This window comes from Phocoena phocoena, chromosome 13 (assembly GCF_963924675.1).
Source record: "Phocoena phocoena chromosome 13, mPhoPho1.1, whole genome shotgun sequence".
Taxonomy (NCBI): Eukaryota; Metazoa; Chordata; class Mammalia; order Artiodactyla; family Phocoenidae; genus Phocoena; species Phocoena phocoena.
Window position 1 is genome coordinate 74,999,698 of NC_089231.1, and position 24,038 is coordinate 75,023,735.

General features: G+C 42.7%; 1 protein-coding gene across 1 annotated transcript in view; it reads left to right on the forward strand.

The window, feature by feature from the left end:
• PTPN11 (protein tyrosine phosphatase non-receptor type 11) overlaps positions 1 to 24,038 on the forward strand; it is a 67,577-nt gene that overhangs the window by 41,843 nt on the left and 1,696 nt on the right. Inside the window, exons 8-14 of the mRNA XM_065889522.1 lie at positions 2,358 to 2,437; positions 2,564 to 2,722; positions 6,905 to 7,036; positions 11,130 to 11,284; positions 12,197 to 12,264; positions 12,759 to 12,910; positions 23,336 to 23,448. Coding sequence (XP_065745594.1) covers positions 2,358 to 2,437; positions 2,564 to 2,722; positions 6,905 to 7,036; positions 11,130 to 11,284; positions 12,197 to 12,264; positions 12,759 to 12,910; positions 23,336 to 23,448 — 859 coding nt within the window. The remainder of the gene's footprint in view (positions 1 to 2,357; positions 2,438 to 2,563; positions 2,723 to 6,904; positions 7,037 to 11,129; positions 11,285 to 12,196; positions 12,265 to 12,758; positions 12,911 to 23,335; positions 23,449 to 24,038) is intronic.

Here is a 24,038-nt window from a genome sequence, read left to right on the forward strand (position 1 = left end):
ATTTTGCCTGTGTAGGAGAGATCATCTCAAGGCTTGCCATCTCCCAGGGTCTCACCATCAGGCTCAAGTGTCCCAGGCTTGTGTCCTTGCTTTGCAGCGCCCAGCCCTTGGGTCTTGGGGACGGCACGCCTCCTTTCTGGGGTTCTGTTCCCTCATCTGGGGAACAGACGAGCTCCTCCTGGGGGTTCTTCCAACTGTTCCCTTCATCTTTTCTGACATCCCTCATCCCTTGAGCTCAAATTACTGGAGATTCAGGTGCATACCTATGCTTTGCTCAGAAGTAGACCTTGTGATATTCATAAAGCAGTACCTCCTTTAACACCCAGGTGCTGCCAGGTAGAGCCTGAGTTGAACTGTAGTGAAAAAGAGGCCCAGAAGGATGTAGGCCTTGGGTGAGGATCCCAGAAATGGCACCACACAGTTGTGATAGCTCACCTCCCCTGAGTGCTGTCTCTGTGCCAGACTCTGAGTCCATATCTCACTTAATCCGTATCCCATGCACACAAAGCAGGAGTTCTTATTATCCCCATTTTAGGGACCATTTTAGCAAGGTCACATGTGGGAGTGAGTGGGAGAACTGGTACTGGAGCCCCCAAAGTCACTGTTCTTAGCCCTGAGCTCTAATGCAGGGTCTCCAGAGTGGGCTGGGTAAGGCAGTCTGCTATGGGACAGGGAAGGAACATTTAGAACGTCTCTTGATTTACATCCTTTATCTAAAAAAAAAAAAAAGAAAGTAAATTTTTAATCTGATGTGCAGCTTGATGGCAGAGCGTGCATAATGTTTTTACCCAATTTAAGAATAAGGCTTGTGTGGGACTTCCCTGGTGGCGCAGTGGTTGAGAGTCCGCCTGCCGATGCAGGGGACGCGGGTTCGTGCCCTGGTCCGGGAAGATCCCACATGCCGCGGAGCGGCTGGGCCCGTGAGCCATGGCCGCTGAGCCTGCGCGTCCGGAGTCCGTGCTCCGCAACGGGAGAGGCCACAACAGTGAGAGGCCCGCGTACCGCAAAAAAAATAAAAATAAGGCTTGTGTGTATCTATAATTGTATATATATTTCAGTGTTCAAAAACTTTATTATTGAAGTTTATTGGGTAGCATGATCAGGGGAGAGCACTGCTGTAATGTCTCCTCAGGCCAGAGCTATTTTGTCAGATACTGTAAACCCATCCCATGTGTGCGTGTGTGTCTGTGTGTGTGGCATAGTCTTTCTGTATACATAGGTGCACACACACAGTGTATATGTATATCGCATCCATATAGATATTTTTAATGTGTGCAGTTGAGGATGGGAGAAAGTGGAGGCATTTCTCATACTGAGGAGAGACAACGAGGAATTTGTAGAGAATCATTTTGAGCCACAGCATGGTCCTAATGACGTTGGGGAAGCATTGCCCTCTTTATGTCTTAAGTTTTCATTTCTGCTCAAGAGGGCTAAATGGTACTCATTAGTAAGATGTGGGGGTGTAGGAAAAGATGAAGGGAACAGTGGTATGCAGTATCTATTGATAAATAGAATATTATTGCCCTTTCCTCCCTTAAAGATCCCAATCAGATGTTTCTTCTGATTAACATCATATTCTTTAAAGATGGGGAGTCTGAAGCAAAAGAACATTATTCTAGTAAGACATACAACTTTATTACTATTTCTCAGTGTAAAATGTGTTGCTTAGGTGGAACACTCAGATTTTTTTAAAATCAGTAATGTACTTTTGTATAAAATTTGGTCAGTAGATACTATCATCAGAATCCTGTTGTCTAGATACTGTATTTAATTCTACTCCATTAAAAAAAACACCCTTTTTATTATGGAAAGTTTAAAATATATTCAAAAGTAGACAGAATAGTATAAAGAACCCACACGTACCCATCACCCAGCTCCAACAATTGTCAACTCCTGCCCAATCTTGATTCATCTATATTCTGATACACTTCTCTTCTCTTCCTGAATTGTTTTGAAGCAAATCTCAGACATCATGTCATTTACCTGTAGTTTACTCTTCCTCTAAAAAAACCCAAAAAAACAAAAATACCTTTTGTTTTGAAATAATTTTAGACTCACAAGAAGTTACAAAAATATATAGAGGGTTCCCAGGTACCCTTTATCCAGCTTCTCCCAATAATAATATTCTATATATCCATAGTACATTATCAAAACCAGGGAATTGACATTGCTACTTTATTCTCTTAAAGAAAGCATTATGAGGCATCATATTCAGATTATTGTTTAGGATTTAGTTTTTAATGTTGTTTTATCATGAAATGAGCAAAACTTGGACTCGTTGAGAAAGAACTGATTTGAATTGATTTGTCCTGAAGAGGTCTCAGTACCTTTGTGACCATGGTCTCTTTTTCTTCCAGTTGACCACACCAGGGTTGTCCTACACGATGGTGATCCCAATGAGCCTGTTTCAGATTACATCAATGCAAACATTATCATGGTAAACTTTGTTTCTCGTGGTGTTTTCTGACTGTATATTGCTAACCAGTTTTTGTATTTTAAATACTTCCTCATGGCCTGAAAGCAGTTTTCAAATGTTTGAAGTATTTTCTTCCTAAATTTCTAGCCTGAATTTGAAACCAAGTGCAACAACTCAAAGCCCAAAAAGAGTTACATTGCCACACAGGGCTGCCTGCAAAACACAGTGAATGACTTTTGGCGGATGGTGTTTCAAGAGAACTCCCGAGTGATTGTCATGACAACAAAAGAAGTGGAGAGAGGAAAGGTATGCTATATACTCTACTTTTTTGAAGTATTGGACATGTCAGGTTGAACATGTTAAGAACTGAATAGGGACTTCCCTGGTGGCGCAGTGGTTAAGAATCCGCCTGCCAATGCAGGGGACACGGGTTCGAGCCCTGGTCCGGGAAGATCCCACGTGCCGCAGAGCAACTAAGCCCGTGCGCCACAACTACTGAGCCTGCGTTGTGGAGCCCATGTGCTGCAACTACTGAAGCCCGCACGCCTAGAGCCCGTGTTCCACAACAAGAGAAGCCATCGCAACGAGAAGCCCGCGCACCGCAACGAAGAGTAGTCCCCACTCACTGCAACTAGAGAAAGCCCGTGGGTAGCAACGAAGACCCATCACAACCAAAAATAAAATGTAAATAAATTTATTTAAAAAAAAAAAGCTGAGTAAGCACAGTAAGCTTACTCTGACCCTCTGGAAAAAAGGGAGTAGGAGAAATTTGATTATGACGTACTTTGGTGTAGTTTTCTTTGTTTCTTCTTCTTAGGGTTCATGGAGCTTCTTGGGTCTGTGGGTTTATAGTTTTCTTCAAATTTGAATAATGTTTACTATTTCTTCACATATGAACTGCCAACCCACCCTGTCCTGGGATATCAATTACACATATATTAGGCTGTTTGAAGTTGTCCTGTATCTCACTGAGAATTTCTTCATTTTTTTTCAGTTCACTTTTTTCCCTCTGTGTCTGGGATAAGTTAGATAAGTTTCTTTTGCTATACGTGTTTCAGTTAATCTTTTCTTCTGCAGTGTAGAATCTGCTGTTCATCCTATCCAGTGTAATTTTCACAGTAGACATTGTCCTTTTCATTTAAGTTTTATTTGAGTCTTTTTAATATATCCTATGTCTCTCTTCTTAACATGTCCATCATTTACTGTACCTTTTGAACATATGGAATATATTTATAATAATTTTTTAAATGTCCTTGTTACTAATCCTATTATATATGTCATTTCATTTTTCCATTTTAGTGGTTTAAGGTAGGAGAGTAAATCCAGTCTCTTTTACCCCATTGTGTCTAGAAGCAGAGGTCATAAAGGGAGTGTAAGAAGGCCTGTCTGGTACCTTCAGGGGATTAGAGGACGAATCAATAAACATTGATTTCACTTGTCATGTGAACTATACTTAGGACTTGTAAGCATTTAAAAAATTAATTTGAACTATCCAGACAATATATTCAGATAAACATTCAAACGCCTTACAATTAAAATTACCTTTGTCACCATCCCTTGTCCACCCAGTTGTTCCCTCCTCCAACATAAACCCTCTTATCAGTTTGATGTGTATTCTTCTACACTGTCTTCTTGGCATTTGCATATGCATGTGTATAGTAGGCATTATATACCTACATTTGCACATGTACATGTATTTACATACATACATGCTCCTAAAGAAGTATATAGTGCTATTTTCGGACAAGTACTATATGAAAAAGTGCTGTCATCCAGTAACTTTATTGTGTATCTTGGTTTTTTTTCTCCCCACTAAATATATGTTCTAACTTCTTCTGTTAGTACATATTGACCTATCTCATTCTTTTTAGTAATCGCATGGTATTCCATGGTATGGATGTACCACCGTTTGTTTAACAGTCACATATTAGGCATTTAAATGTTTCAGTTATTGCTCTTATAAACAGTGCTGAAGTGAACAATCTTGTTCTTGCTTTTGTATGTGGTAAGTGTTTTTCTAGGTTAGATGTCAAGAAGAATTGCTAGGTCATAGCGGGTGTGCATGTTGTAAATTAAAAAAATTTTTTTTAAATTTTTCTTTTTTTCTCCATTTTTGAAATTTTTTTGTTTATTTTTTCTTGTTTATTTATTGTTTTTGCTTTTGCATGTTGTAAATTTTAATAAATTCTGCCAACTACCCTCTAGAGTGGTTGTCCCAGTGTACGCTCCCCCCAAGCAGCATATGCCTAGTACCCATCTCCCTGCACTCTTCATGACACTTCAGGTTTTTAAAAGTTATAACATCCCACACCTATAGAGAAGCAGACAAATCTCACTGAGTGACAGCTCTGTGTCATCTCTTTGTCCATTTTTTAATATGGAAAAGTTCTCTGTTTTTGTTTGTGTTCTAGTCAAAAGTTCTTTTTTTTAGATATACTTTAACTGGTTTATGTAAAAGTTGCATGGAATGTAGCAGTCATACCCTATAAAAAGACAGATGGGTGATTTTGGATATTAGCCCTTCTAATGTAATTTTCATATCAGTTGTGAAAGGCAATGTGATTTTGTAAGATTTTCGTTGTTGTACTGCTAGTTGCTACACTTTTGAATACCTTTGAGGCCAGGTCTGGTCATTGTGAAGCAAAGGCTTCCGCTAGCAGCTGCCTGCAGTAACAGTAGATGTTCTTGCATTAATGGACAAGTTAAAATGTCTTCATAGTTTTTGCTTCAGGTGAGTGTCACCTGCTCTAAGTATGGGAAGGAAAACTGAGCCCTCCATCCTGCCTGTTGCCTGATTGCAGTTGTAGGAGGCCACCTGTTCTCAGAGGACTTGGAGGCTGTGAAGAGAGGGTTCTTAGGTCACTTCAGAGGGATCAGGATTGGTCCCTCTCAGAAGAGCTGCCAGAAACTCCTAGAATAGACAGACATTGGGCCAAGTCACTCTGCCCCCCGCTCCTTACCTCCTTCTCCCAGCCTTTGTCTGTTTTCTCATTCTTCCTCTGTACTCTGCTGCTGGAGAGGAGGACATGATGGGCTTTCAGTCTCCCCACGAGCGTTTCTGGTAACTTGTTCGCCTGTTATCCCCTCCAGTGCACAGAAGAAAAACCAGACTCTGAATTCCCTTTGATTCCTGGGCTTTAATTTAAAAGCTAAAGTGTTAGCACTCACATTTTAGAATTTGTTTGCCAAGGTTTACATCAGAGTTTGGGAAACTGGGAGGAGGGCACAGTAGATTGCAGACATGCAGAGTCAGCTACAATGTTAGGAGTTGTGATTTGATTTGTCTTCTTTTGAGCGACCAGCAGTCCTCAGAATTGATTGGAGAGTGACAGCATTGCATACATTTAATAGTCAAAGTGTTTATTTGGGGATAATAAAAATTGTGTCAAATCTGTCAAAGAAGTTTTTGGATCTACAGGATCGTGGAGGGAAAGCTGAATTCAGAATAATGCGTAAAAGACCACATAAGCCATGTTAAGCAGAAAAGTAAACGCTGTCCATTAATTCTTCTGTTGACCTTTCCTCCTGCCATGTTTGTCTTCTTTCCCTCAGTCATTGACTGTGGGGACGTCTGCAGCTGCTCTCTGATTTCTCGGTTTATAACAGTGAATTTCTCTGTCTTCCTAATGCACAAGGTAGGTTTCTCTTGCTGATATTTGTGTCTTGGTTGTTGTTGAAAGTGAGTGGCATGGGTGACTGTTCCCAGGAAAAAGCAAGACACAAAGGCATTCTCTGCCCAGGGCACATCACCAAGTATACGCAGACTCATCTCTCATTGAGCAAAATATCTTCCTCTTTGGCAACCAGAATGATTCCTTTGGTGCCATATTCTCCAATCTGCCTGCTCTGAAGCCAGCAGCTATTGCAGGCTTGGCGTTCCCAGGCACCCAGTTAAGCGAAGGTGACGTGTGTAGCAGGTATCAGATGGATCTGGATATAGAAAAAGCAGCTGGTTCAAAACCCCATCAGCTGCCTTTCTGTGCTGGAGTTATTTCACACTTGGGTTAGATAAGGCGGGGAGACCTCCTACACTGGCACGGAAATGGACCAGACAGTCTGGCTCGTTGGGCAGCCCATCCACCTCCAGAGCCCCTGCTTGCCTTCCCTGCACAGTGACTGGTAGATCTCTGGAATTCAGAACTGAGTGCATGCTAGGCAGCACCCTCATACTGGGTAGTCCCCTTCTTTCTGCCTCTTTGGTTCTTTAGAGAGAAATAAACAAACACTGACTCTCCTTGGACCTGTGGCTTAAATTAGACAATTTTGCAACAGCGGCTTTCTCTTCCCACTTCTCCCTGGTTCTCCACACACCTGCTTTTCTTTTTGAGTTCTTCTTTCCTTCTTTCAAAACCCAACAGTTAGGTACCAGACAGGCCGTTTTCCATGTTAGTGGTCATCAAGGAAGACTTGAACATTGGTTTTCTTTTGGTTTCGGCTTTCATGTCAGAGTTCACAGAGATTAACTGTCTTTTCTCTGATCCCTTCCAGAGCAAATGTGTCAAATACTGGCCTGATGAGTATGCGCTAAAAGAATACGGGGTCATGCGCGTTAGGAACGTCAAAGAAAGTGCTGCTCATGACTATACGTTAAGAGAACTTAAACTTTCGAAGGTTGGACAAGTAAGTATATTGTCGTACTTTAGTGACTTTGGTAACTGCGCATGGTGTGCGCTAATCCAGGGTCGTGCGGTTACTCCTGTCTGCATACCTTCAGGCATTCGTTCACTCATTGAATAACATCCATCTATCAGGCACCTTCTATGTGCCAGGCACCGTCAAGGTACTACTGATACATCGCAAACCAGACCGGCACAGTCTCTGCCCCCACAGAGCCTAGGGAGGTGGAAGGTTAAGGAGTAAATAACCAACTAAGCTTTCCGATTGTGCTCCAGCTGTGAAAGCCACAGGATGGTATGTTAGAGAGTGACTGGGTACCCGAGATGGAGTAAACAGGGAGGGCCTCTCTGAGGGGGTGCCACACAAGCTGAGACCTGAAGGTGGAGCAGCATCCAGAGGGTCAGGAGAGGAGTGTTCTAAGCGGAGAGGGCAGCGAGTGCAAAGGCCCTGAGGCCTATTCAGTGACCAAATTCCATGGCATCAGCTTTTAATTGCTTGTAGTTCAGGTTTGTCCCTGGGGTGACTGACTTTGAATCCAACAAGATTTGGATTCATTTTAATTGCATGGTGAGAGGGGCTTACTTTTTCAAAGTCCTTTGGGGACACAAAGGTAAGCGAAATAGCCTTTGTCCTCAGGGAATTGCAGTCATGTAGCCGAGAGAAGCCACGTATACAAAGTCCTGTGCTTTCGAGCAGACACCGGCTGTCACACCCGTCTAAGATGCTGGAGTTCTGCCGAGGCTGGGCTTCCAGCCGGGGCATCAGGGAGACCGTCTCAGAAGAGGGTGGGCCTTTAGGTCGGGGTCTCTGTGGGAGAAGATGGTGGAGAGAGGGTCTCCCAGATGAAGTGTCATTGTCAGCCAGGGTTCTGAAGTGCCAATGTCAAGGAAATGGGGTTTACAGGGAATGAAGGCAAATGGGGAATTGAGGGAGTAAACTTGGGTTGAGAGAGGTTGGGACCAAGTTGGGAAGAGCCCTAACTCTCATGTGAAGAAATGTAAATTTTAGGGACTTCCCTTTTGGTCCAGGGGTTAGGACTCTGTGCTTCCATTGTAAAGGGCCCGGATTCGATCCCTGGTTGGGGAACTAAGATCCCACATGCCGCAGGCATGGCCAAAAAAAAAAAAAAAGGAAATGTAAATTTTATTCATTGGCTGGTGTTGGACCCGTGACGGTTCTTGTGCCAAGTGGACACATGTGGAGACAGGTGCCAGGAAGGTGCCCTACAGCCCCCCGAGGGAAGAGTGGGATGGAGTGACTCCAGTGGCCAGGACGCCTGTAACCAGGAGGGCTCTGCAGAGGTCTAGGTCTGATGGCCTCTCTCCACGTTTTGCTTCTTTTTCCTTCCTTTGGAAATGAATATGATATAAAATGCCAGAATAAACTCTAGAAGAGAAGCAAGGGATGTGAGAGACCCCTTGGGGGGTGAAGTCTGTAGGGTGTGTAGGGATAGTTTGGCTATTGGAGGAGGAGGCGGAATCAGACGTCGTAGGGTTTTGAGTCTGAGTGGACGGTGGCACTGTGGCAGAGGTCTGAAAAGCTGGAAGATGTACAGGATGGTAAAGCTTGAATCGTTTGGGTAAAACATGGTAGGGGCAATGGAAAGAAGGGGACCGACTGGAGATAATTGTGGATGTAAATGTGAAGGGGTTTGATGATGGCGTGAATGAGGGGCGAGGGCTGCAGCAGATTTGAGGAGGGAGGGAGGATGAAGCGCAACCTGCTGGACACGTAAAGTTTGAGATGCCTTTGAGACGTCAAGGCGAGGATGCCAGGGAGGCAAGGGTGGAGGCTGGACGAGGAGGGGCGTGGGATCTAGAGCATCGTGGATGGATTGGTTTTGATCGATGGGGATAGCACTTCTTGGCCACAGGAGGGAAAGAGGAGAAGGTGGCCACAGATATAGGGAGGGGAGCTGACAGGGATTTGCTCTAAATTCTCTATCAGGCCTGAGGCAAGGCCATCCATTGACATTCAAAGGGAATAAGAAGAGGCGAAATGTTTGAGGAAAGTGGGGAAAGGATGAAATAGTCATTGTGTAGCAAAGCAAGAAATCCAGTAAATTTCTGGGCAGTGCTGAGTGCCCATTGAGGTGGTGAAGATGACCATTCAGTGATACCAGTCACCTGGTGTGAGTTTTCTCCAAGGACACTCTGTTCCTTGGGTACAAAACAGAGAAAGTGGGTGGTTAGGTTTGTCCAGGCTTGGGGCTTTGCTGGGGCGGGGCGGGGTGTGTGTGTTTGTGTGTGCAGTGGATGGAGAGAGGGTGGAGGGAGTGGAGGTCTGTGATGGAGAGTGGCTGTGAGGAGAGTGCATGGAATCTGAGCTGGGCAAGCCAGCAGCAAGGGCAGGAGGAGGCAGGCGGAGGGTGGAGGGAGGGGCTCAGTGGTCTGGTGAGTTCCATGAGGTGGTCGGGGGACTGAAGTGAACTGGAAGCCTCGGCAGTTGTGGTCCAGGGTGGGATGTCAAACTTCTGATGTCAGCGGGGGTGCGGTTGTGGGGAGAGGGTGGAGGTTCACTTGGAGAGTCTGAGAGAGGAGTTGTCCAGCAGAAATGAGACAGAGATTTAGAGGACGTCGGACAAAGATTCCAGATAGGTTTTTCTTCAGGTTTAGTGATAACTACCCATCTTCTCATCATCAGGTGTTTCTCAGTAGCAGGTGGATTTTTCTTCAGTTTTAGTGATAAACCATTCTTCTTGTTATCGGAGATTTGGGAAGAGCAGGTACGGGAAAAGTTGGCGTTTTGGGTTTGTGTTTTGCACCCTCGGATGCAGGTGCTGGCATGGGACTGATCATTCCTCCAAAATTGCTGGTCACAGATTATCTGCTTTTTTGTAGAGCTCGTTCCATGTTTTCTAAAGTGCTATCACATGATCTCATTTATGCCTTCTGATTGCCTGGGAAGGAGGGGTGGGAGCAGAGACCTCAGTGGCCATTTACGAAGGATGAGGAGCAAGGATGCTCCGGGCGCTGGATCTCTCTCGTTCCCTGTCCTTTCTGTGACCCTGGTAGCCCCCTGATCTTTAGCTCACTGGTAACATCCAGAAAAATCTTTTTCTGACTCAGCAAATTAAATGCACATAATTCAAGAAAGGATCTTGATTGTGGTTCAGATTCCCTGGATGTTCTGAAGGTTACTGGTGGTGGACACTGGTCTAGTTACTCTCTCTCTTTTTTTAAATCCCCTTTAAAAATGTTACTTAGCTTGGATTGTCTCCAGATATGTCGGAAGAAGATGTAGTGATGAATAGTGCCATTACAGGGATCTAATCTGGGTAGACCCAGAACACGATGCTTTTTGGTTTTTCGTGGTCTTGGTATCCTTGTTGACCTTTATTAATGTCAGTCCTCAGAAGAGCACCAGTGTGCTGAGTCTCTTAACTGTCTCCTGCGCAGTGGCTGTGTGTTTAATTGACATTGTTTAGTCCTCACAATGGTATTGTGACAGAGATTCTTATCTCCGTCGGCAAATGAAGAAGTTGAGGCTTAGAGATGTCCAGGGGCCGCAGTGAGTGTGAATCCTGAAATTTGGGCCTAAATGCACCCATCTGATTGCAAAGCCTGTCTTCTTATCTGCTTTGCAGCAAACAGAGGTTTAAATATCATATTATAATAAAAGTGTGTATTGGGGGAGGGGAGGAGGGCCAGGTACAAAAAGACAAAGAGGAACAAGTGCTTGAGGGAATACCCGTTTTCTCATCTGGTGGGAGGAGGGCCCTGAGTCCCAGAGGCCTCAGTTTCCTCCCAGGTAGAGCTGCCCTTAGATGAGGAGGATCAGGGACCTCATCTGCCCCTGGCTGAGGATTCAGAGACTGATTCAGGCTGTATATAGTTTCCTGAAGAACAAATAGCCGAATGAGACATCTTTGTTCTTATGGCAGAGGCCAAGGGTTGCCTCCAGGATTGCTCAGTCAGACCCCAAAGTAGGAGAGATCTGGGAAACTCATGCAGGGGACCTGTAGCAGTGTGTGAGGAGGCTCTGTGCGGGCCCGGTCCCCTGGCTCACGTAGGATCTAGGAAAGATGGGGACCAGACGAGTCCTCAACCCCTTGATTTATTTAATTCTTTTCTGGTTTTTCTTGGCTCTACTCCAGGGGAATACGGAGAGAACGGTCTGGCAATACCACTTTCGGACCTGGCCAGACCACGGAGTGCCCAGTGACCCCGGAGGCGTGCTGGACTTCCTGGAGGAGGTCCACCATAAGCAGGAGAGCATCACGGACGCGGGGCCTGTGGTGGTTCACTGCAGGTGACCAACCCTCCCACCTCCAGGGTGCTGCCTGTCCTGTGTTCTGATGCCCAGGGGGCTTGTTTTTACCTGCCCATCCCCAGCTCTTTAACTGAGGGAAAATTTTAATCTCTGTTTGAGGCATTAAGGGACCACTTTGACCCAAAGTACATTTCTTCTAGATCCTACGGGACCACCGTGTACCTGGGGGTGGTGGGGCACAGGGTGGTAAACACAGTCCTTATTCTCAAGGAGCCCTTAGTCTGGTAATGTTTGCTTGGTTTTCTTTGTTAATATAATAATTTAGGATTCATCTCTTTGATTGTGCTTCTGTTCTCTTTTTCCATGGAAATAAGGTATATTTTTTCCCCTGACAATATACTTGTTTGCTTCAGAAGATTCGGACCGCTCCCCATCCAGGCTTCTAGAAGCCAGGCCCATGGCCTCTGCACCAGAGTTCGCAGGCTGCTGGTGCCCAAGCTTAGGTTTCATGATTATACTGGGGAAAGTTTGGTTTCCTAAATCTCTTTCATATGCAAGTAGATGTGTGTGAAATGTTATTTATTCAGTTCTTTAAAAGCTCCCTTTTATTGAGCACTTGCTCTATACCAGCATCTGAGCTCAGTGCTTTTCATCCGTTACTCATATTTGATCCTCACAACAACCTGTTCCACAGATGAGGAAACTGAGGGTCAGAGAGGTTAAGGGAGTTGCCTCAGGCACATTGTGCTGGAGAAGCTGGACTCCAAGCGTAGGATGGACTGAGTCCAAAGCCCTGTGCTCTTTGCTAATATATTTGCGAATATAAATGGACAATCTTATAAACACTCCCAAGAGCAGACATTGTTTCTGTTAATATTAATAGCTTGGTTTTGCATATAAAACCCTCATGAATGACTCCGTTGTCCTCGCTCTTCATCCTTCTGCCCACAGTGCTGGAATTGGCCGAACAGGGACGTTCATTGTGATTGATATTCTTATTGACATCATCAGAGAGAAAGGTAGGTCATCTGGAGGACAAGAAGCTACAGTTCCTGTTTTCAGTTTATGGAAGGAAAGTGCTAGTGAAAGTAGCCTGTAGAAGAGAATTGAGTGTTAAAATATTTTCACAAAAATCTAGGCCGGAGACTTCAGCTTTCAATATGTTTGCCAGAGAACAGAAGTGATGCTGTTTGAGCTTTTGGCATAAAACAAAGCCTACGAGCTGTGGGCGCCACTGCTCTGGTCTTTTGTTGAACATGCAGCTGCCTTGCTGATGGTATGGGACGGTGCTGTTGGAACGTGAGGGACCCCTCACTGCTGACCCTTTACGCTGTAATCTTCTAGGATCCTTGGTATTGGTCAGAAGGCCAGTGCTGTAGCCCTTGGAACATGTTCGGTTAGAACATTAAAGACTAAATTTGCTTTATCTCTGAGTCTGCTAACAGTTGTGCATTAAACCACTTCACATTGTCTCTGCAGTTTATCCTGATACTCCATGGTGCTTGCTTTGTAGGTGTCGACTGTGACATTGACGTTCCCAAAACCATTCAGATGGTGCGGTCTCAGAGGTCAGGGATGGTCCAGACAGAAGCACAGTACCGATTCATCTATATGGCCGTCCAGCATTATATTGAAACACTACAGCGCAGGATTGAAGAAGAGCAGGTACCAAGCCTAGAAGGCTGGCGTGTGGATTTTCAGTGGTTTTTTCTGGGCAGCTTGGATATGCTCTCCTTCCATGCAAAAGGACAGGCTCTGATAGATAACTGTCTTTCTTTGAAAAGGAGAAACAAGTTCCCAACCAGGAAGGGCCTCTCTGGAAACGAATTATTCCCTACTTCACAGCTCTGATTTTTCAGTATGGAGTAGCTCAGGAAGGGGCACCAGGCCTGACAGATTGGGGAAACAGCCACAGAAAAATTGGGATTTTCCCAGGCTCACACGGCAAGCTTAGAACGCAAAGCCTCAAAGTTTCCAGCCTGTTCCACTTTTGGTCCAGGCGATATTCATCCTGATTCCATCTCTTAAACGGACGCCTCACTCTTAATAGCACATGGGGGTTTGAGCCACCAATTTGGTCGAGTTGGAAACAGTAAAATTTCAATTTTAATAAGCCATGCATAATGAAGAACAGTGTGGCATTGGTGCCTTTCCATTGGAAGCTATTCATAACAGACACAAAGCTGAGTTAAAGAGGATTGAGCAGACTGCTCTTTTGGGAGCTTAGGCTTATCTCCCTCCCCAGCCCCAGCCCCAGCCCCATTGCTGTGCTGCAGACTGGATGGTGTCTAAACATCAACAGGATTTGCCTGCTTTACCCTGTTTATTGCCTTCCAGAAAACTCAGCTTCTCAAAATAGGACCTGCCACCTAATTGAAAGATTTCTAGCCCAGCAGCATAGCAGCCACGTTATCAAAGTGTGGTTAGCCAAAGTTAGTTAGTTAGTTTAGTAGGTTCTCAGTCCACCCAGAAATACTCACTAGATTGTTTCCTTGTACAAAAACATCTTCAGAAGCTGTGTGTGTATAGAAAGCTACCGCCAAATAGTGAACAAGCTACTGGTTTTGAACTTTACGGCTTTAAGTCTGACTTTGTGTTATTGTAAGTGCTGTGAACTGTTTAGATGGTTACTGTAGGCTATTTTATATTTGTCTTCCAGTTATATTAATTTGGGCCAGGAATACTTAAAGCATAAAGCTGCCCATAGAGAAGGACTCCTAATAAATACAAGAGAGGATAGTACAGTTGGTACAAATGGGAAGTTATTCGGGAATATCTTGAAGAACGTAATGTAGTCTTTTCTTGTTCAGAAAAGCTAGGGGGAAAGCTCTCTATTTCACTCAGAAGCTTTGGTTTTTCTTCTTGTTTTGGAGAATTTAGGGACTTTCCCTCCCAGCTTTTCTAGCACTTCAGATCTTCCCATTACTATATATGGTCCCTCTGACCCTGAATTTGAAGTTGTAATTTGGATTTAGGAACTACTTAAAAAAAAAAACAAAAAACCTTTATTGCTGCTCTTTTATTGGAGGTGAGGGGTAGGAGAGGTAGCATGTAGACAGAATGTAGTCTACAGACTGTAGACGATAGAAACTGAATGTCCCTGGTAATCCCATCCCAAGAGTACTAGAATGCATGCATGCATTCATCCACTCAGCCAATACTTTTTTGGTGCCAATATGTGTCAGCACATGAACTACTATTTGGTATATGAGCCTTTGGATTTATGTAGCCTAAATATATGTAGGCTTAGATTATATTTATTTTTAAAAATTAGATCCTGTAATATGTTGTTTTCTGCATTGTATTGTTTGATTCAGTGTAGGAACTTGCTACTTGATTTAGTGGTAAAGTAAGAAGTACTTTATTTTAGCAGAAGGTTTAAGTGGCAGACTTAAGAACATGAAAACCGGGCTTCCCTGGTGGCACGGTGGTTGAGAGTCTGCCTGCCGATGCAGGGGAAACGGGTTCGTGCCCCGGTCCGCGAAGATCCCACATGCCGTGGAGCGGCTGGGCCCGTGAGCTATGGCCGCTGAGCCTGCGTGTCCAGAGCCTGTGCTCCGCAACGGGAGAGGCCACAACAGTGAAAGGCCCGTGTACCGCAAAAAAAAAAAAGAACATTAAAACCACCTGATTTTTAAATTAAGCAAAAGAACAAAACTCATTTAGGATAATTAATTATTTTGAAATACAGTCATTTCCAAAATTATGAAGCATTGAGGACCTTTGGGAGTGGAAGAATGTGCTACAAAGGGATAAATGAAAAAAAGAAAAGGCAGTAGAGAAACAGCATTGGAAGGAGGAAATGCAGAAACAGGTGGGAATCTAGAGGAAATGCAAATGAGCAAGACTGAGAAAATTCTCAGCTCTTTATAAATGGACCTTCTCACATTCTGCTGTTTACTTGGAAGTAGATTTCTTTTGTTAACTTCCATTTCAGAATTAAAACAATTTTTTTTTACTTGCAGAAACAGTATAATGGAATTCCCTTTCCTGTTAACATTTTAACACATTTACTTTATCACTGATTCATATTCTCTCTCTCTCTCCATATGTATATACACACACACACACACACACACATATATAAATAACTTTATATATACCTATATAATTTTTTAAATGAAATGTTTGTAGGTTGCAAACATTAATGTCCCTTTGCCTCCAAATGCTCTGATGTGTATTTCCTAGAAATAAGGACATTCTCTTATATAACCATAGTAAAATTATCAAAATCAGGACATTAGCACTGATACAGTAACTATTTTCGAATCTATAGACCGTGTTCAGATTTTGCCAATTTGTCCTACTAATATCTTTCGTGTGGTTCAGGGTCACATGGTGCATTTAGTTGTCATGTAGTTTTAGTCTCCTTTAATCTGGAGCAGTATTCAATCTTTATCTTTCATGACCTTGACATTTTTGAAGAGTTCAGACCAGTTGCTTGGTAGAATGCTCCTCAGTTTGGATTTGTATGATGTGTTCTCTTGATGAGATTCAGGTCATGCATTTTTGCCAGGACGGTCACAGAAGTGATGCTGTGTCCTTCCTGGTGCATCACATCATGAGCTCCCTCTCAGTTTGTTTCACTCCTGGCGGTGTTAACTTTGATCACTTGATTAAGGTGTTTGTCTGATTTCTCCACTGTTAAGTTGCTGTCTTTCCCTTTTTAATTAATATCTTATAGGTAGATACAAGAAACTATATAAATGAACAATTTTTCATCATACTTTTTGCCTACCAGTTTTATATTCATTCACGATTCTTGCCAGGAAAAATTACCACTGTGACATTTGCCCAATGGTGATTTTCTCTTTCCACCATTCCCTTTTCATTTATTAGATGGAAGCCTACTATAAGAAATAGCTTTCCCATCTTCCTTATTTATTTATTCATTTATTTATTTATGTCAGAATGGGTTATAGTCCATTACTGTTACTTATTCTGTTGCTTAAACTGTCCCAAATTTGCCTAGTGGGAAGCTTTTCGAGTTGGTTCCTGTGTTTTTTTGATATGTTCCCATTTTTGATTACTTCCTTACTCTTTTTGACACCACAAGATGATCTAGGTTCATCTTGTACTTTCCCAGCCAGTTTTCTAAGGAGCCCTGATTCTTCTTATTGAAGAGTGGTATTTCAAAGCCAAGATCTGGATACTGGGTATGTTTGTTTGTACTGGTATAATATTCTTTGAATTGCTAATTAGCAAATTAATTACTTCTCTTGTCTAGCTCTCTCTATATAATCCCTCTCTCTCTCTCTCTCATATATATGTGTGTGCATGTGTGTGCGTGTGTGTATATATATATATATACACACACACACATATATGTATGAGGCCATGCCTACATTTGTCCTATTTTATTTGTTTCCCTAGCCTTGTGCTTCTTCACATATCTTCCATAATCTCCTTGGTTCAATAAAAAGGTGTTCTCACATTTGTTCATTTGTTTATTCATTCCTGCATTAATTAAAGTCAGTTGTATTATGTGCCAGGCACTGTGCCAGATCCTGGAAATATAGGTAGTCATGTTCCTGAAATGGAAATAAATCCATACGATGAAGCAGAAGGAGTTAGAGGGAGAGCATGGGGCATGTTGGGTGAGATTAGAAAAGTCAGCAGAGGCCAGATTTCGAGGGGGCGGGTCTTGCAGGCCATATTGAGGATTTAAAACTTTATTCTAAGGAAAATGGGAAATCACTGAGGATTTTGAAGCAGGGGAGTGACATAAGATCCTCGGGTCTTCCCTGGTGGCACAGGGGTTAAGAATCCCCCTGCCAATGCAGGGGACATAGGTTTGATCCCTGCTCCAGGAAGATCTCACATGGCGTGGAGCAGCTAAGCCCGTGCGCCACAACTACTGACGCTGCACTCTAGAGACCTCGAGCCACAACTACTGAGCCCGCGTGCCGCAGTTACTGAAACCCGCGCGCCTAGAGTCCGTGCTCTGCAACAAGAGAAGCCACCGCAGTGAGAAGCCTGTGCAGCGCAACGAAGAGTAGCCCCCGCTCGCCACAACTAGAGAAAGCCCGCGCACAGCAACGAAGACCCAACACAGCCAAAGATAAATAAATAAAAAATAAATAAATTTATGAAAAAAAAGAGATTGTCATTTTAAAAAGAGGGCCCTGGCTTGAGAGGGAAGGCTGGGTGGGCACGAGGCTTGAGCAGCTGCAGGGGGACCAGCGTCAGTGAGAACCGATGGTGGTTTGGACAGGATAGCAGGGGCTGATAGTGAGCCCAGGGAGAGCAGAACCAGTAAGATTCTGTGATTAGATGTGGAAGGAGTCAGGGTGTTTGTAATCCTGACATTTGAGCCCAGAGCACCCTGGATGCATCATCTTGTTGTTCCGTAACTTAGACAAGAGCATTTTCATTTTACTCTCTCCCTGCTCTGGGCTTTTGGGCTTGTTTGTAATTTAAGGTTTAAGAATGTAACTGGGTTTACTCACATGGAAAGATAGTTAATACCAGATGATTTTAGAGCCTCATGGTTGGTTCCTCCTTTCAACCTTGGCTGTGTGTCAGTTGACAAGACCGTAAGATTTATTATAAACATTGCAAGCGACTTGGTAACCATGCTATGTCATTGAATTCCAGTGGAGGATAGATAAATTTCAGATCATTTTTTTAGACCTCCTCTGAAATAAATTTCCCTCCACTCCTCAAAGCAAAATAAAACAAAATGGAACAAAACAGCCCCTACTCCCTGAGAATTTTTCTTGACCTATAAGACAGCCTGGGCTGTCATGGTTCCGAGAAACAAACCCATCTGACTTGTGAATCAGTTTTATTTCTTGTTTTTCCAAAATAAGCTAAAAAGCTCCAGCATTTTTATGTTATTCCTCGAGCTGCTATGATTTTTAAAAATAATTCCTGTTCCATTTGCATTAATTATTCCTCATTGGAAAATTCTTTTGTCATCACTTCATGTAGAAATATTGATTTTGATTTTCAAGAAAGTGTGTAGTAGGGAGAAAGAAATGGGTGGGGGGTGGAGTTTCAGTCATGCAAGATGATGAGGTTCTAGAGATCTGCTGTACACCAATAGCAAGTGGTTAACAATATTATACTGTACACATAATGTTTTGTAAGGAGGATACATCTCATGTGTTTTATTTTAAACCACAATTTTTAAAAAAGTGTTGAGTAGAAAGCATCTTTATGCTTCAGTTTATTTATTGTATATTTAAATTTTTTATTTAAAAAAATGAGTTAGGGGCTTCCCTGGTGGCGCAGTGGTTGAGGGTCCGCCTGCCGATGCGGGGGACGCCGGTTCGTGCCCTGGTCCGGGAGGATCCCACGTGCCGCGGAGCGGCTGGGCCCGTGAGCCGTGGCTGCTGGGCCTGCGTGTCCGGAGCCTGTGCTCCGCGACGGGAGGGGCCGCAGCGGTGGGAGGCCCGCGTACCGCAAAAAAAAAAAAAAAAAGAGTTAGGATTTTTAAACTTTTAAGTAAGTGATGCTCTCTGTCAATTCTTCCAGCTAATATTTAATTTTAAATTATATTGTATCTTTAAAAAAATTACTTCTTATGTAAGTCAGCATTTCAGTGCTAAAAAGTGTATGGCTGCTATTCAGAGGTGATTATTCACAAGGACTTTAAATTTTTTTTTTTTTTTTTTTTTTTGCGGTACGCGGGCCTCTCACTGCTGTGGCCTCTCCCGAACGCACAGCCCAAGCGGCCATGGCTCACGGGCCCAGCCGCTCTGTGGCATGTGGGATCTTCCCGGACCGGGGCACGAACCCGTGTCCCCTGCATCGGCAGGCGGACCCTCAACCACTGCGCCACCAGGGAAGCCCAGGACTTAAAATTTTTAAAACCAGTTCAAAAAATTCAAATACTATATAGACTCAATGAACCATTTTCTCCTCGGATTTCTTTTTTGCAACTTCTTCCCTAGACTATAAGTTCTGTAATGACTGCAATTTATAATAAATTGGTTTGGCTGCTTTAACAGAGGCTAAATAATAGTGCCTTAAACAAGATAGAAGCTTATTTCTCTATAGAAAAGTCCAAGCTGGCAGGCAATTTGGGGATCAGAGGGTATAGGGCGGGGACCTAGGTTCATCCAGGGACCCAGGTACATTCAGTCTTGTCCCCCTACTGTCCTTTAGGATGTTTCCTTTTTCACATGGTTGCAAAGAGTAGGAGGAAGTGGAGGGCAAGCAGCTGCCTGTTAACGTAGGAGTCAGACTTTCTTTGTTGAGGGTCAGACGGTGAGTCTCTTAGGATTCCCAGTTACATATGGTCTCTGTTGCATACTCTCTCTTTTTTTTTACAACCCTTTAAAAACCATTAAACTTGTGATGAAGTAACTATTCTTACAAGCCTTGCAAAAGGTCTGGGCTAGGTTTGTCCCATAGGCCATTAGTTTGCCAACCCCTGTTTTAAGGTTATGACTAGAAATTGCACACCACTTCCTTATCTGTTAAATATGGCTGGGACTTCCCTGGTGGTCCAGTGGTCAAACTCCACGCTTCCACTGCAGGGATCGCGGGTTCGATCCCTGGTAGGGGAACCAAGATCCCACGTGCCATGTGGTGTGGCCAAAATAAATAATAAATAACATAAATAATAAATAGGGCTAATAGTATCTATTTCAAAAGGTTGTTATGAGGATTAAAATGAGATAATATATTCAAATAGTGCCTGACACAAAGCCAGTGCTTAGAAAATTTTAACTGTTTTTACTGTAATAATAATTGATATTTAACTCTGTGAAAGAGAATTAGAACATTTTTCTTTTATCTCCTGATTTTTGTCATGGTTTATGACATTTATATCTATAATTATGACAGTTGTTCAGTGTTAGTGCTGTATTTAGATCAAAACTCTAGTCCTTTTATCATGGTATCTGTTTCTCTGAATTCTTTGTTTTGATTTTGATTTCTCTCTGTTGGCTAGATTTCATTACTAGCTGTTTTTTTTTTTTTAAGATAATTGCATTCTAAGTTTTTGCATGCTTAAAAATGTCCGAACATTGGTTTTATATCTAAAGGGTAACTTAGTAGGGTATAAGATTCTTGTTTTTTTTTTTCCCCACAGGATTTTTTGGAATTATGTGGCTGTGTTGGAGTCTAAAGTCAATTTGATTATCCCCCCTTATATGTGACTGACTTTTTCTGCCTGGAGATCCAATCCAGGCATATTCTTTATCGTTGATGTTTGGGAGATTGATTGTGAAGTTTTTCCTTTTAAAATGCAGATTCAAAAAAATAAATAAATAAAATAAAATGCAGGTTCAGATTTTTTTTTCCTTTGAGATTTCAGGAACATTTTCTTGCATTATGTCCTAGAATATTTTTTTATGTTTTATTTGTTCCTATCTTCAGGAATTCCATAATATATATCAAATCTCTTAATAGCTTTCTCCATCACTTTTATGTATTTTTTTTTTTTTTTAATTTATTTTTATTTTTTTTTTTTTTGCGGTACGTGGGCCTCTCACTGTTGTGGCCTCTCCCGTTGCGGAGCACAGGCTCCAGACGCGCAGGCTCAGCGGCCATGGCTCACGGGCCCAGCCGCTCCGCGGCATGTGGGATCTTCCCGGACCGGGGCACGATCCTGTGTCCCCTGCATCGGCAGGTGGACTCTCAACCACTGCGCCACCAGGGAAGCCCTATGTATTTTATTAATAGTTTAAAAAATATGTTTTCCTCTAGACTGTTTACAATGTCCCTTTCTATGTTCTTAGTTATTTAATTTTTTGCTACCTCTAATTAGACTTGAACTTACTATATTTTGTGTCTTTCTTTTATTTCCTTTTGTTGCTTCGCCAGCTTGCTTTTCCTCTCCTCTGTTGTCATATAATCTCTTATTTACGCTGTTTTTTAAGAAAGCACATGTCTGTAAAGTCTGTGATATTAAGGCAGAACTATTTGTGTTCTTCTTCTTTCTTTGTTTAGGTTCTTTTTTGATGTGTCTTCTCCATCTGCCTTTTGCTCTTTGCTCCCTTTTTCCTTTTTTTACCTTCCCCCCTTCTTCATATAGGCTCTGTGCTGACCCCTTCATTACTGGATAGTCCATAGCGAGGGGAGGCAGGGTGGCTGAGGAGGTCCACAGCTTTGCTTGGGTTTGTTGTCTCAGTGCCCTGTTACCTTCGCCCTGGGAGCACATCCGTGTGTTGGTGTTCAGGGGGTCATTCTGACACTTTGCAATGCCTATAGAGTCAGAGGGGTTAATAATGCTCCCTCCTACCCTGCCTCTCCTCTAGGCCACCTCAGCTGGGAGGGTGGCAGTGGACGGCAGAAAAGGCTCTTCAGACTGTGGGCCTTTCTACTCTGTTGAACTGGCTCTTGACAAGCCTTCCCCCACTTCTCCTATGGCCTGCCATGGCTCAGCTCCAGGCCTTTCACTCCTGGGACAGCGACATTCAGGGGTTTCTTTTTCCTGCTACCACCTGAGGGGTATGTGTTACTTCTCAGCTTCCTTCTTATTTTGGTCCAGTTTTCACAGTACTATATCAGAGACACTTTATAGTTTGTAGATTGGAGTTGTAGCATTCCCTTGTTTTATGTATAGTAAGATTTTCCATTTTTTATTTAGCTGTTGTTTTTGGTGAGTTTTGAGCAAGGAGAGGAAAAAGAAATTCCACTGGTGGATTTAAATTTCTTTTATGCTTTACATTTTATTTTGAAAAATTTAAAACATTCAGTACCACACCCATAATAGACCATTTCCTTTTGTCACATTTCTTTCAAATCTTTTTTCTTTTTAAAAGCAGTCAAGTGTAACCGCTATATGGCTGAGATTCCGTTTGACACCCACCCCCAGGGCCACCACTCATCTTCACCCTCGGAACCCCAAGGCATTAACTAACCTTGCAGTCTCTTTTTGTATTTAAAAATTTTTAAATACAAATATCTGTATACAATATATGACATTGTTTTTATGTTTAGAATGTTTAGCAAGATGATACACTGTTTCATTGTTTTGCAGTTTGTGTTTTTCCACCTAACATTGTGTATGTAATCTGTTTTGATACACACACACACACACACACACACGCACTTTTCCTCTTCACTGTTGCATATTATTTCGTGATATGAATGTGAGGTGTTCATTGTGAGGTATTCAGTGTTCTCTTAGTGAACATTGTTAGGAACAGCACGTCACTGGACATCCTTGTCAGCTCTTTCTAGGCTTGGGTGCATGAGTTTCTCAAGAAGTAAATGTTCAAGGTTGTAAAATATATGTGCCTTTTCATCATTACCAGATACTAACTAGTTGGTACTATCAGTTGTGTACCAAAGTGATGGCACCAGTTCACCCTTTCGACAACAGTGAATGAAAGTCACTGCTATACGTCAGTATTTGATATGGGTACTCTTTCTAACATTTACTGTTTCTTGAATAATCCTGTAATGAAGGCAGCATTATATAATGAAGATAACTTGATGGATTAGATTTTCGGAATTGGTTGTTTCTGGGTGAATTTAGGAGGAAAGAATGATAAATCATCTAACTAGAGTCCTACCTAATGCAGTTCATTCTGTATCTGAAATGAGATTACGTTTTACTGGTTTTCTCTGCCTTTTTTCCCCCAGAGTATCATTGGGCTGAAAATAAAGTTTTAAATGTGCTGGAGTTTTTTCTGGAGTGGGGGTGGGGTGGGGACGATACGATAAAGTGTATGATTCTGCTAAGAGTGCTGCCATCTTTTGTACCTGTGTGCAGTTTTTACTTGGAGTGCGTTTATTTCTGAAGCTCTTTTCCCACCTGTTTACTTGAAAATCATTAAATGTGTTGCAAGTGAACTATGAAATGATTAGATGCTAATGTGTCAAAGAACGTGTGAATTCTGTCTCAGTCCAGAAACAGGTACATTTCATTTAATACAGTAAGTTGTTAATGCATGACTCTCTGCTTTTGAACTGTATGGTTCAAAGGTGCTTTTCACCCATATGATGTATTTACATGAAGGAGGTGAATTCCCTGACATTTGGTCAACATACATACCAGTATTCAGGGTCCAACTTGTCTGTCTGTCAAACTCTCTCTCTCTTTTTTCCTTTTTAATGAAATGCCTTTTTGACTTCTTCATTCCCTCAAAAAAGTCACAGTTCTTCATATATGCAATCTTCACTTTGCAGAAAAGCAAGAGGAAAGGGCACGAATACACAAATATTAAGTATTCCCTGACGGACCAGGCAACTGGAGATCAGAGTCCCCTCCCGCCTTGTACCCCAACGCCGTCCTGTGCAGAGTAAGTAGAAATGAAGGAGAATCTTTTTACCTGAACATAATCCTATAGAAAAGCTTTAAAAAATGATACGTCTTTGCAGCACATGCCTTTCCTTGGTGCACATTATTGTTGCCTAACTGGTTCTTGAGTGTGCCAGTGGCTAGCTAAACTAAATTTTAGTTGACCTAAACTGAAGGCTGCTTGCTGCACTGGCTAGGAGTCTACGGGACTGTACAGATATCAAGTGCTGGTTCTCCAAGGAGAATCTAATTTTTAAAAAGTATTTTATTTATTTGGTTGCGCTGGGTCTTAGTTGCGGCAGGCAGGCTCCTTAGTTGCAGCTTACCAGCTCCTCAGTTGTGGCATGCAAACCTTAGTTGTGGCATGTGGGATCTAGTTCCCTGACCAGGGATCGAACCCGGGACCCCTGCATTGGGAGCGCGGAGTCTTAACCACTGCGCCACTGGGGAAGTCCCAAGAATCTAATTTTTCTTTTGATGGGGTGTGGATTGTTGCAGAGGTAGGTAACACCCTTTTTGATGAGTCAAGACTCTTCGCTATGTAAAAGTAAGTAAATTGACCATCAATGTGTCAACACGATCATGGTCTAA